Below are 12,940 nucleotides of genomic sequence, written 5' to 3'. Positions count from 1 at the left end.
CGGAGCTGTCGCGGACGCGCTGACCGAGCGCAGCGGCCGGGCCGGCGGGCGGGCGGGCGGCTGCGAGCATGGTCCTGGTGTTGCACCACATCCTCATCGCTGTTGTCCAATTCCTCAGGCGGGGCCAGCAGGTCTTCCTCAAGCCGGACGAGCCGCCGCCGCCGCCGCCGCAGCCATGCGCCGACAGCCTGCAGGTAGGGGGGCCCCCAGCGCTGGGCACGAGGAGGACGGGGTGTCGGGCGAGCGCCCGGCTGGGTCCTCCGCGGAGAGTGCAGGCGCCGGCTCCGTGGTCCACTCTGCCCCTGAACCCTCCTCAAGGTGGGGGCCCCTCCCCTGGCTCTGAATTCCACTCCTGTGCTGGGACTGCAGCCCATACCCAGAGCCCTTAAATCCCCAGCTCACAGTCGAAACCCCAGACTCTGAACCCCTTTCGGATCCCGGACTCCACTCCAAGCACTGAACTCCAGTTCCACAGGAGGACCCTAGTCCCCACCGAGCTTTCTAAACCTGGAACCCCTTGCCTCCCAGATCAGTTGATGACCCCTGCCCCAACCCCCCGCCCCCCAAACACCCACTATATATTTCAGACTCTGGGTACACCCATAATACCTGAACCCCCACAGCTCTCAGCCAGGACCCCACCTCAATGCTGGAGCCACACCCCAGCCCCTGAACCTCTACTCCACAGCCTCATCTGTGCCTCCACCCAGATTCCCAGGCAAACATCTGGACTTTGGTCCTCACCTGGGACCCTACCCCAGGATCCAAAACCAGATTTTCCTCATAGCTTGTTTCCTTCTCTGCAGGATCCCCCTCCCACCTGCTTCCTGCTTTCCTCCCCTCCCTCCCTCCTGTATAGGACGTCCCCTGGTCTTTTAGGGTCTCACCCTCTCCTCTTGTTTCTCTCCAGGTGTGGTGGTCCCACTTTATTCTCTGGTTTCTCTCCTGGCTTCCCTGAGTCTTTCTGGGCCTCATCTCTCTCTGCCCCTCCATTTCTCTCTTTTGGTCCCCTTTGCCATGTTCACCTCTCCCAGTCTGTCCCACCATTTCCCCCTGTTTTCCCCGTTTCTTTAGGTCTCTCTGTTCTAGGGTCTCACTCTGTGATCATCCCTTCCCCTTATATCTGCCTCTGCTTCTCAGTGAGGAAGGGGTAGGCTCAGAGTGCTGGGCTGGTGTCCACAGAACCTCCACCTGGCCATGTTGTCAGGCATGGCATGGTGTGGGCGCTGGTAGAAGGGACTAAACATGGAGGGCACAGCCCTTGGGCGGTGCCCAGGGATCTAAGGTGGGTGGGGATTGTGCAGTGGCACTGGGGTTCATAACTTGTAACCCCCCATCCCCACTGTCCTGGTCTTGACTGGGGGCAACTGGGGGTGTGGGATGGGGGAGAGGGGAGTAGATCTGCAATCTGGTGTCAGTTACCTGTGGTGGGAGGGTTCCAGGGCTGGGTGAGTCTGAAGTACATGTGTTTGTGTAGGATGGGCCACGTTGCATGTTGGGTGTGCCTTGTGTGTAATCATGTGTGATATGCCATGCAATATAGTGTGTGGCACCACCAGGGGGATGATTAGGGGCGGGATTTGTGGGGGCTTATGGTGAGTGTGAAGATTGTGAATGTATGTCGTTGCATGCCGTGTGCGGCTAGGAAGGCTGTGTTGTGAGTGTGGAGTGGTAGCCGTAGCATGAGTGTTTTATGTGTAGGGGACACGTGTGTATGTGGTGTGTCTGTTTCCATGGGGTAGAGTTGTTGTAGGGGCAGCCTGCATGGGGGATTGTGTGTGTGGTTGCGTATGTTATCGGCTGCCTGCCGTGTGTAGCCTGGAAGAGCCACTGTGGGGGCCTGATGAAGGGTTTCATTGGATGTCGTGGTGGAGGGGTGGGGGGGGGTGGGGAGCTGTGTGTGCTCGAGTGTGTTTGCAGCCTAGGTGGCTTAGACTCGCTGTGGTACATCCTGGGCTTGCTTGGGAAATGTATTAGGACCTGTGCGTTGGTGTTTGAGTGTCATATGTCTGTGTGATGGCTATTTGTGCAACTCTGGGTAGGGGAGAGTGCAGCCGCCAGGGCTGAGGAGTCCCAGGGAAGGGGCTGGTTGACTCTGTGTGTGTGTGTGTGTGTGTGTGTGTGTGTGTGTGTGTGTGTGTGAGCATGCTCGTGTGTACATGGGGAGGAGGAGGCAACGTGCAGGCAGGATTGCCTATGCTGAGGGGCTGTGTGTGGCCACAAACCTGTGACATTAGGTGTGCACATTATCTCTGCAGGGCGTGTCTTGTCTAGATGGTGTGTATGTTGAATTTAATTGGCAGTGTGTGTGCGCCTGTGGTTGGGGAAGTGAGTGTGGGGTGTTTGAGGTGCATAGTGGGAGGTTGAGTGTGAGTGTGGTGTGAAGTGTGGGTGTGTGAGCTGTGTGACTTTTCGGTGTGACGCGTGGATTATGTGATCTTTTCTCCCTGTGAGCTGTTTATGTGTGGTGTGTGGTGAGGAGTGTGGGAAAGGTGTCCAGTGAGCTAGTGATGTGTGTATGGGGTGAGGCAGTGTTAAGGGCCGTGGAATGTACGGCAAGGGGGTAAGGAAGTGTGTGCACAAGGTGTGTGGGGCGAGGGACGAGGCAGGCCATGTTTGGGGCGTGGGGAATACAGCAGGTGTCCCATATATGTTTGTGGAAGGATGTGTGTGTGCAGGGAGGGCTTGGCTGCCATCTTGTCCTTGTTTCCCTCCCAGTTAGGTCCCCAGAGATGCCCAGTGACGTCCTCTCATGGCCCACCCCAAGCTAAGCTGCCTCTACCCTTTGCCCTTCATCCTCCTCACTTTGACCAAGGCCTTTGTCTTGGGTTTCCGGCCGAGCAGGCGCTGGACAGGCAGGCAGCGGGTGATGTCGTGGTCTAGGAACCTTTGTTCTTTTCCTCTTGGTCTGTGTCGTATTTTGGGCTGGGATTTGGAGGAGGGCGGGGAGAGGATGCACGTGTTGTAGGGTCACTGTGTTTACTACCACCTCACAATGCTCCACAGTGGGGAGGGGAGCGGGCACAGGCTGTGAGGCCCGGGTGGTATCCCTGGTAGTGCCTTCTTGGCTCAAGAGAGGGCTTGGGCCAGGCACAAGGGCTTAGTCCCATGGGTGGCCCCATGCCCCTCTGGCTCAGCTGTCTCCAGGATGCTGAGAAGCCAGGCACCGTCTTCTGCATGCCGGCCTGTCCCTCTTCCCTTCTCTGTGTGACCCTCAGGGAGTGTCTTTCCTGGTCTGGGGGTCAACCAGGAAGGCCTCAATCTATCTCCTTTTGTTGACCTCACATCTGATATGAGGAAGAGTCCCTGTCCTCACAGAGATGCTATCTGAGAAAGGAAGTCTGGTCACACTTTGGGGACCCTCTAGTCTGATGGGGAGATGCCAGTCAGGAGGAGGACCTAGGTCACACCCTCCAGAGGAAGCGATGGGGAAACCTTAGTGGGCAGCCTGCTGACAAGTATTGGAGAGGGTGAAAGGCTAGGGCTCCTGACAGATGGAAGGCACAGAGACTACCAGAGTCAGTCCAGGGAAGTGGCTGGGGGCAGTGCCACAGCATCGCCTTCCAAAAGGCTCTGCAGTGAGTGGGCTTAATAAGCTGGGCCCTGATGAGGGTGTTGAGTAGGCAGAGAAATGTGGCCTGGGGCCGAGGAAGATTCTCAACTGGAAAATTCAGCTGGAAAAACGGATCTTGACGGCATCTGATCCTTCCCAAGCAATACTGTCTAGCCTTGGATGGTCATCCCTGGCCTCCAACTGTCTCAAGCTTTCCCATCACCTCTTCCCATCCCCTTGTCTTTGGCCAGAATGAACATCATTGTCATCATCATTTATTATGCAGCTCTTTCCAGACTCCAGCCCCCTTTCACAGAAGTCTCATTTAACAGATCGACTCATTCGCTTGTCTAAAGCATTTATTGTGCACCTGCTATGCACCAGGCAAGCACTTAAGTGCTGGGGTCACAGCAGTGGCCAGACAGGGTTCCTGGGGTTCCCACATCCTGTGTCTGAGAAAGCCCATCTTCCCAGCTCACCTGCACTGTCAGCCCCCTAGGCCTGGGGCACATGACCCTCCCTCCTGCGTTACCCCACCTGATGTCCACCCGGTTCTGTGAGGCTCCAGGTGTGCATCCCATGGTGGGCTCTGGCTCCCACTGGAATGCAAGCTCTTCAGGAGCTGGGCCAGGTCTGCCCATCCTGTGTGCCCTGAGCTGGGCTGGGCAGGGCACTGTCCAGACGGCCACATCAGTCATCAGATGTCCATATACCCTTGTGGAATTGGCAGTCCCTGTGCTGTCTAGAGAAACTGAGGCCCAGGGCAGGGATGAGATTTTAGGCAGCCTCCTTCTTAGACCTTCCTATTACCAGTATTCCCAGAGATCAGAGAGGTCAGGGGACTTGTCCAGGTTTCACAGCAAGGTGACAGAACCCAGCAGTTCTTTATTTCCCAGAAAGCAGCTCTACTGGTCAGCAGGCTGGACTCCAGCCCCAGCACCATGCTGCTCCCTGGCTGGCCTCCGTGCTGCCTGTGGCGGGCGAACGATTATTAATGACCCCCCTGGCAAGGAGACAGGAAACATTTCCCAGCCACAGCTGGGGACATGCTCCCTGCCAGCCCCAGCCAGCCATACCCACCCCGGCCCTGGTGTCAGCACGGATGTTATCTCCATTCTGCCCCGGCCTTCCTCACTCCTCCTGCCCATCCGCCTCCTGCATCCTTTTCCTCTCAGGGTTAAAGGACAAGAAGAGACAGAGCTTTCTGTTCCACAGCTCTGTCTTACCACTTTCTCCAACTTGATTCATCTCCACCTTCTTCCCTGCCCCAGACCAGCCAGAAGCAGCCCCTCCTCCTGGAAACCTTCTCTGAATGCACCATTAGGCCCTCCAGCAGCTCTGGCCTGGGCCCTGGCTGCTGAATCGCCCTCCCGTCAGACTTAGCTCCCACTCTGATGGCCCTAAGTCTGGGCTGGGGACTTCCTATGGCCTGTCCTTCATTGCTGTCTTAAGACTGACACTTGAAAGGGGCACTTGAGTGGCTCAGTTGGTTAAACTTCCAACTTCTGCTCAGGTCATGATCTCATGGTCTGTGAGTCCGAGCCCCACATCAGGCTCTGTGCTGACAACTCAGAGCCTGGAGCCTGCTTTGGAGTCTCCCTCTCTCTCTCTCTGTCTCTCCCTGTCTCCCTCTCTCTCTGCCCCTCCCCTGCTCATGCTCTGTCTCTCTGCCTCTAAAAAATGAATAAACATTAAAAATTTAAAAACATAGCAAAAGATTGACACTTGGAGGATCCTCCCAGATCCCTCCTCCAAGAAGTCCCCAGCCCAACCCAGGGACTCTCACTTATCCTGACACCCCAGCGCCTGTCCATGCCACACACTGTGTACTGCCAGGCCTTCCTAGGTGGACATTTAGTGCATACTTACTACGTTCTTGACACAGAGGGGAAGCAGAGGTGAGCACAGTGTGGGCCTTAAAGCTCTGCCACACCTCCCCCATGTGTGAGCAACCAAGTGTGTGCCCCATGGCAGGCAGGCAGACCCAGGTACCAGGGCTGATGGCAGCGAGGTGATGGGGTGGGGAGGAGAGACAGACAAAGACTGATGCCGGTAGGTGGTGTGGGGAGGGCAGTGCTGGAGAGAAACCAGGAGGCCGTGCTGGGACAGAGCAGCAACCCTTGATGCAGCCCAGGGCAGGGGTGGGGGTTGGGAAGGGTAGGGGCAAGTTGGGGAGCTTCCAAGAGAAGACATATCTAATCTGAGAGCTAAGGGATGAACTAGGAGAAAGTTCTGGACAGAGAGGAGTGAATGGCAAACATGAAGGCTTGCTGGCGACAGACAGACGGAGGGAAGTGTGGTTCTGCAGTTCTGTGTAGCTGGATCCTGGACTGCCAGGGTGGCTGAGTCCTGGGGTGTGTGTGTGTGTGTGTGTGTGTGTGCGCGCGCACGTGTGTAAAGCTGGTGACAAGGCTGGTGATGTTTGCAGAGGCTAAATTGTGCAGGACTCCCAAGTGAAGGATGTGTGTACTTTTTCCAGAAGGAACTGGGCATGAGGTGGGGAGTTGAAAGCATGGCAGGGACTACTCAGACCTGCTTGTTAGGAAGCCTCCTGGGCCATGGCTGGAGAGCACATGGAAGGGGTGGGTGAGAGGCTGGACTGGCCTTGCCAGAGGCTGGCGCAGTGTGGTCCAGAGAAGGGTGATGAGGCCTGGGCAGGAAGATGCCAGGATGGGGGTGGGGGGAGACAGACAAGCAAGGGGCAGAGGAGGGAGCTGCTCCGCTGTGGAGGTAGAAAGAGAGGGAGTGCCTCCCTGCTGGTCTGGTTGGGTTCCTGAGGGAAGAAAGGGCAGGAGGGCAGATGTCTGGGCCAGTGTCACGGTTCTCTAAGGACTGAAAGGTCTCAGGAAGGTCTCCTGGGTCAGGAGCTTGGAAGCTCAGCAGAGACCAGGAGACCTGCCCCCCCTCCCCTGCTCTGAGCAGTGTGGGGACTTGGGAACTGCCCTGGGCAAAGAGTGTTCAGAATTCAAAAATTAAAACAATCTGTGAAATGTAATATTTAATAAAATTCAAATCTAAAACTGTATGAGCACATTCCAAAATGAGTTAAAATGTAAATTTATGAAAGTGCTAAACATACTTGATGGTTCTAATATCAAATGTAGGTCTCATTTGCTTCCCTCCACCTTGGATCCGACTCCCCTGAAGCTGCTGCCTCAGACTGGTGGAGAGCTCCCCTTGTCCCCTTTTACCCCCTCCCCCCGCCCCCACCCCGGCTTCCAGTCTTGGGTTCAAAGCACCTCCTCTGGGGAGCCTGCCTTCTGGCTGGTAGCTTCAAGTGGCAGGCATTTTGCTTTTCCTGTCCTCCACCCTGAGGGATACCTGTGGCCCCATCTGTGGTTGTCTTTGCCCAAGCACAGACCTAGAGGAGGGAAGGGCGAGAGAGCTGAGCCCAGGTTGGAGGATGGGAAGGGTACTGAGAGACACGGTGATGGTGGTGATGTGGCATCAGCTCCAGCGCCCGGTGGGGTGGGATGGGGGTGCAGGAGGACTTGGGGAGGGCCAGGAAGGGCCATGAGGGGAAGTGAGCAAAAATCACAGGACCCACCACTCCAGCATAAGCACCGCTATTTCCTAATGTAAAAGTGACACCATTTCTGGAACACTCCAACGTTGTGGTCCCATTTTGCCATCTCGGGGCTGGGCATTGCTTGGCTTGCACTCTCTGGTCATCTTGCACGAGGCCATTTTCTGGGCTCCGTTTTCTTACCCGGAAAAGGAGGAAGTAGGGGTCTGCATCTCCGAGGAGTGTCTGAGCGCTCGCTCTGGGGCTGCATGACTCTAGGAATCCGGCATTGTCAGTTTGTGGGCTTCTAGCCTTCCACAACTCAGCTCCCAGACAGAGCTGCGTGCAAGCTGGGCTGTGTGACTCCGACATTCTGCGACTTGAAGTTGCTGAGACTCCAGGAGCCAAATAGGCGGGCATTCTGTGAATCGAGGATTCTAGGATTTGATGATTTGATGATTCAATGATTCTAAATGGGGCTGCTGGGAAGAGCAACAACCACCTTCCTTGTTAATGTCGATGTTAGGTTATTAAAAAACATAAGGAGAAGTGATGGAGACAGCTCAGGATGGAGGGTGGCCCCCACTCCCAGTGAGGGAGGGGAGGGGGGCTGAGCCGGTGTTGGAGGGGGGGACGAGACACTCTCCGCCTGGGTCACATGGGCAGGCTCTCCTGCCACAACAGAAATGGTGCATGTGTGAGATCTGCCATTCCCTAAGCTGGCACAATAAAGGGTCATTTCCTTCACCCCCTGCCTCCATTTGGATTATGGCAGAGTGAGGAATGTCCTTTCCTCCCAGCCACTCAAGTCTCTGGGCAGAAATGTCGACAGACAGAGGAGGAAAGAGAGGTCTGCTCACCACCTACCCCCCTTCCCCACCAACTCTGGCCTGAGGGGGAAAACAGGACATGAACACTTCCTGGACATGGGCGTGGAAATGCATAAACCCTTGCTTGTGAGGGCCCCAAGTACAAAGGGCCTCCGACTAGGGCAGAGGCCAGGGCAGCCAGAGGAGCAGTGTGGGCATTGGCTAATGACCCATCAGCACCCCTTGAGCACAGGCCAAGGAGGGCGGACCCTGCCAGTCCCCTGGAGGTGGCTGTGAGAAGGGCTTAGGGAAGGGAGGTCCCAGGCCAAGGTATCTGGAGAGAGGTGACCAGTGGGTGCTCCCTTGGGGCACAAGCAGGGCAGCTTGTACCTCTTGGCTTCTGTTCTTGTTTAGCACCTATGGCAGAGTTGAGGGGGGGGTCCCCTAGGCAGGAGAGAAGGATCTTTGGCCTCTAGAGAGTTCACTTCATCTAGGTCCCTCAGAAGCCAGGTGCCACTGAAGGAGTCCCTGCCTGGTGGGCTCACAGATCAAGTGAGGGAGACCAGGAGCTGGCCCATGTCGCACAGCAGAGCAGGACCTGAAACCTAGCTTCCTGACTCCTCTCCTGAGTACTCCCCATTGTCTGAAGCTTCCCCTTCTCCCTGTAACACCTGGGGAATGGGAGCTGAGGCAGGACTTCTGTTAGGGAGCAGAGCCCTTGTCTATCACTCCTCCATCTTTCTCCTCCCACAGGCCAGAAGGCAGGTGACAGCTGCTCCCTGCCATCCCCAAGGTTCCATTGTCTACCACATTCTTACTTGGCCCTGAGGATAGGGTCCCTAGCTACCCGCCCCACTGTTAGCCTCCTGGGCTCTCCTGTCCCTTCACTCTGGCTCTCTCCCCACCCTGCAAGTCTCCATCTCTGGCTGGCTGTGTATGTCAGCCTCTCTCCAAAGATCATTAGACTTGGACGGGCACTAGGAGATCAAGTCCCAGGCTTTTATTCTTCAGATGAGGAAAGTAGCGTAGAGAGGGAAGGTCTTATGCTGGGCTGTGTCACAGAAGCACACTGCCCTCAGTGTCAGGCGGCGAGAGTGAGAACTGAGGTCATGACCCACAGCCCTGAGCTGTTATCCTTCTTCTTTGCCCAGACTACTCTCTTGTCCGCCGCTGTGCCTTCTGCCTAGCTGCCCCCTACCTCGGGCAGAATCTGCTCTTGGGACATAGACCGGAGCTCAGGACTCCATGACTGGGATGACACCCATGCACACATGGACACACAGACACATGCAGGTGCATACATGAATACATGTAAGTCCCAAGTGAAAACCTGTATCTCATAGTTAGGAGGCTGTTCTGGAATCTGGTGTTCTCTTCTTGTGAAGGATCACACACCTCCTCTAGGAAGCCCTCCAGGACCTCTTTGCAGATAGTCTCTATCTCACTAGCTTCTTTATGACAGCTGGGTTCTATGATCCTAGGTTCCTCCTCTGTGACTCCAAGGTCATGGGTGAGTTTCCTCCTAGCCCTAAAGCCCCTCCTTCTGTGTCCCTTCCTTCTGTCTCCAGGAGGGGCTCAGCTTCCTGTGGCTGGGTGGGGAGAGCACTGAGGTCCCCAGAGGACAGTGGGACAATGGGGAGGCAGTGACAGATGAGACATTGTGTCTTCTACAAAGCAGGCTCCACCCAGCCCTAACCTCCTGGCTGGTTTCTGGGGCATAACCCCAGCTTGTGGACCCCCGAGGATAAGGGTCCTGATCTGACCCCACAGCCTTGACCTGTCAGTGTAGAGGTTAGAGAATCAGAACCACAACCCCACTCAGCGGTTAGCTAACTGGAGGGTGTGACGTCCAGGTCCCCAGGGTGCCAGCAGCATAATAATGGGTGGTACAGACTCACAGGAGGGGTGAGCCGGACTGCCCTGTGGGCAGGCGGGCGTAGGTAGGCAGGGGCGTGGTGAACACTGAGGCTGGGTGGGATTATGGAGGAGCTGTGGCCGCCTGGCTGAGACTCCCCTTTTGCAGCCTCCCTTCCCTGTGCAGGCAGCTGGTGCTGGGGAGTAAGAGAGTGGGGCCTCTCCAGGGAAGGTAGAGAGGCGGGAGGGTATTTAGTATATCACAACCAGCACTGCCTCCTGTCATGGGAGGGAGAGAGGCTGGCCCAGCGTAGTACGGTGGGTGGGCCATCGGAGGCCTGGGTGGAAAAGAAGGCTGAGGCTTGTGGACAAACGGGATGGGCTTGGGGTTAGGTATTTAGCTCGGCCCTTGTCATTTCCTCTGCCGGACGTGGCTGGGTTAGCAGGGTCATCGCACAGAGGGAAGGAACAGGCCGGGACCAATGCCCTACAGTAGACTCACGCACATGGGTGACCTCATCACACCCTGGGCTGCCATCAAAGCCCCACCATGTGGCCACAGTCACCCGGAGAGATGGCCCCATCTAGACCACTGCTCCACACGCAGGCCCAGTCTTCCTGGGCAACACTCAGTCACGGCTCGTAGGCATGGATGAGTTGGAAGATCCCATAGGACACAGGGACATGTGGGACAGACAGATACACTGCCTCAGCCACACCACAAGCATCCACATACCAGGTACAGATCCTGTCACCCCTATAGTGACCCAAGGAGAGCCATAAATTCCAGCAGTCATGTGTGGGCATCCAGGGCCTTGGTAAGAAGAGGGGGCCACCGGACAGGGAATGCAACCCCCCGCTAATGTCAGACTGTGCCCTCCCCCCAGCTCACTGAGCGCCCAAGGCTGTTTATTTCCTAGCAGAGATGGGTGTCTCATCCCTCTCCCCCTCCCCGTCCCCACCACACGCTTCCAAAGCTGCCAAATCAAATCAGCCCCTGCGCCCGCGCCAGGCTGGCATGGCGGCCAGCAGCTGACTGGAAGGAAGCCAGGCTCAGAATATCCCACCGCCTGTGCCTGTCCGATGCTCGGGTGTGCTTGTCGGGTGGGGGTGGGGAGGGGCAGCCAGCCCCTGGGCAGTGCCTTCAAGAGGCTGGGGTTTCTGGAGGCCACCTGGGTGGTAGGCTCCTGGAGAATGAGTGAGCTGAGCGGCTCTCTGGTGTGTCTGCCAGCGCTATGAGGAGCCGTGCACATGGATGGGGGTGGGGGTCAAACTAGAGCTCAGATGACAGGGCACCAGGCTGAGGTTGGAGGCACAGATAGATAGATAGATAGATAATCATGACAGCAACCCCAGCTGGGAGCCCAGCACCGTGGCTGTGTGAGCTAGATATTACAAACCTCATTTTACAGATGGGGAAACTGAGGATTAGAGAGAGGTAGTGAAGTTCCCTGGAGAGAAGCAGAAGTGGAGGGGGCATCAGAAGGGGTAAGGATGTGTTTCTTCCCCTCCTGAGGAGGTCTTGGCTGAAAGAAAGAGCTCAACTCTGTTCTGAGAGAATACACCAGAGTCAGAGGTATCCACCTGAAATAGAGAGTAAGAAGGGAGTGTGAGGGGAGAGCAGGGTGAAATCAGGCAGGCCTTCTTGGAGGAGGCCACTTATGGGGAAGAGGAGGCCCTGAGCCTGCTGGGGACTGGGCCAGGGGTGGGGCCAGGTGGGGAAAAAGGGGAGAAGGGCCGGCAAACCTCAGCCCCTGGCCTTCTTGTCTCTGCAGCCAACCGGGACCTCCTTGCACAGAAGCCAGCCCCCCCAGGGAGTAGAGATGCCCAAATGGAGGTGAGAGCTCAGCGGAGGGAGAGGTGGGTGGGCTTGGAGGGGTGGGGGCACAGACTGGGGGTCAGTCTGAGCATTGCCCCCACCCCTGGGAGGATTAGGAGACTGGAGCCGAATCCCAGCCCTGCCCCCATCAGCCAAGGGTCACCCCACACCAAGAGCACCTTCCCTGCCCTATTCCTGCCTGGGGTTCTCTCCCATTGAGGATTCATCCTTCCCCCAAGTCACCAGAAAATCATTTCAGACTCCTCCCCACCCTCACCCAATGATTCCCTGTTGGTTCTCTGCCCTAAGAGTTTTCTGAATTCCCCTCCTCCCCTCCACTCCTGCTGCCTGCCGCCGCCCCTGCCCCTGCCCCCCCCCCACCCGCCCAGTCCAGGACTGATCATCTTTCCCATGGATGGCTCACTGGCTCGCTGCTTTCAGTGGCCCCACTCTCCATGTGGCTGCCAGGAGGCTCTTTCTAACACACGTACCTGAATTTGTCACTTTTCTGCTCAAAAATCAAGGCTTCCCATCCTCCCGCTCCCTCTGCAGCCCCACCAGGCTACAGTCCCCTGTTTATTCGTCCTGCCTCCCCAGAACCACTCCTGCCACTCTCTTCTCCCTCAGCTTCCCAAATCTTTCTGGGCTCAGCTCTAGCCTCCCCTCCTCTGGGAAGCCCTCCATGCCCCTCGTGCTCCCTCCTCTGAGCTCTCCTGCCTAGTCAGATGGGGACATTCTGGTGTCTGTGCCATTAGCACCATATTTTCTCCATCATGTGACTCTGTAGGTCTTCGCACCCTGAACTGAGAGCTCCATAGCCTGGGGACTGTCCCTTTTTCATTCCTGAGTCTCCCACCACCTTCCAAAGGGTGCCTGGTTGAGGGCTCAGTGCATGCATTTCCTTTGATATGAGGGATGCCATCCACAGCCCTGACCATGGCTTTGGGATGTCTCGTAGGACTATTCAGTGCTCAGAGGGGCTTTGAGTAGCAGAAAGGGGGTGGGCTACAGACTCTAAAGTGGCACAGAGGAAGGTCGTGTGTAACATCAGACCAAGCAGCAAGACCAGCATGAACCTTCTCTGGTGCCCAGGCCCGGCTGAGAGAAAGGGCAGGCTCCTCTGTCAGAAGCCTTAGACACACTTCCTTGTTCAAGCCTCATAATCCCCCAGTGAAACAGCAGCTGTTATCATTCTCCTTTGAGGGAGCTGAGGCCTGGTGGGGTCACACAGTGAGCCAAATGGGCAGATCTGACCATGGATCCCAGATGTGTCTCATGCCCGATGCTTGCTCTCTCCCTGCCCTCCGGTAAGATGGGAAAGGAGGAGCCCACACATGGCCCGGTGCACCACGGAGCCCAGCATGGACTCACTGCTGGGACCTGAGGACCAAGCCCTGAGA

At 56.7% G+C, this 12,940-nt stretch overlaps 1 protein-coding gene across 2 annotated transcripts in view; it reads left to right on the top strand.

Annotated features, from left to right (window-relative positions):
• PDE2A (phosphodiesterase 2A) overlaps window positions 1-12,940 on the top strand; it is a 92,295-nt gene that overhangs the window by 26,760 nt on the left and 52,595 nt on the right. For both annotated transcript variants that reach the window (XM_029957509.1, XM_029957510.1), the window contains exon 2: window positions 119-194. In XM_029957509.1, the coding sequence (XP_029813369.1) occupies window positions 119-194 (76 nt within the window). The remainder of the gene's footprint in view (window positions 1-118; window positions 195-12,940) is intronic.

The sequence above is a fragment of the Suricata suricatta genome, chromosome 11 (assembly GCF_006229205.1).
Source record: "Suricata suricatta isolate VVHF042 chromosome 11, meerkat_22Aug2017_6uvM2_HiC, whole genome shotgun sequence".
NCBI classification, from domain to species: Eukaryota; Metazoa; Chordata; class Mammalia; order Carnivora; family Herpestidae; genus Suricata; species Suricata suricatta.
Note: the sequence above shows the minus strand (reverse complement) of the source record. Positions and strands in the feature narration are given on the sequence as shown.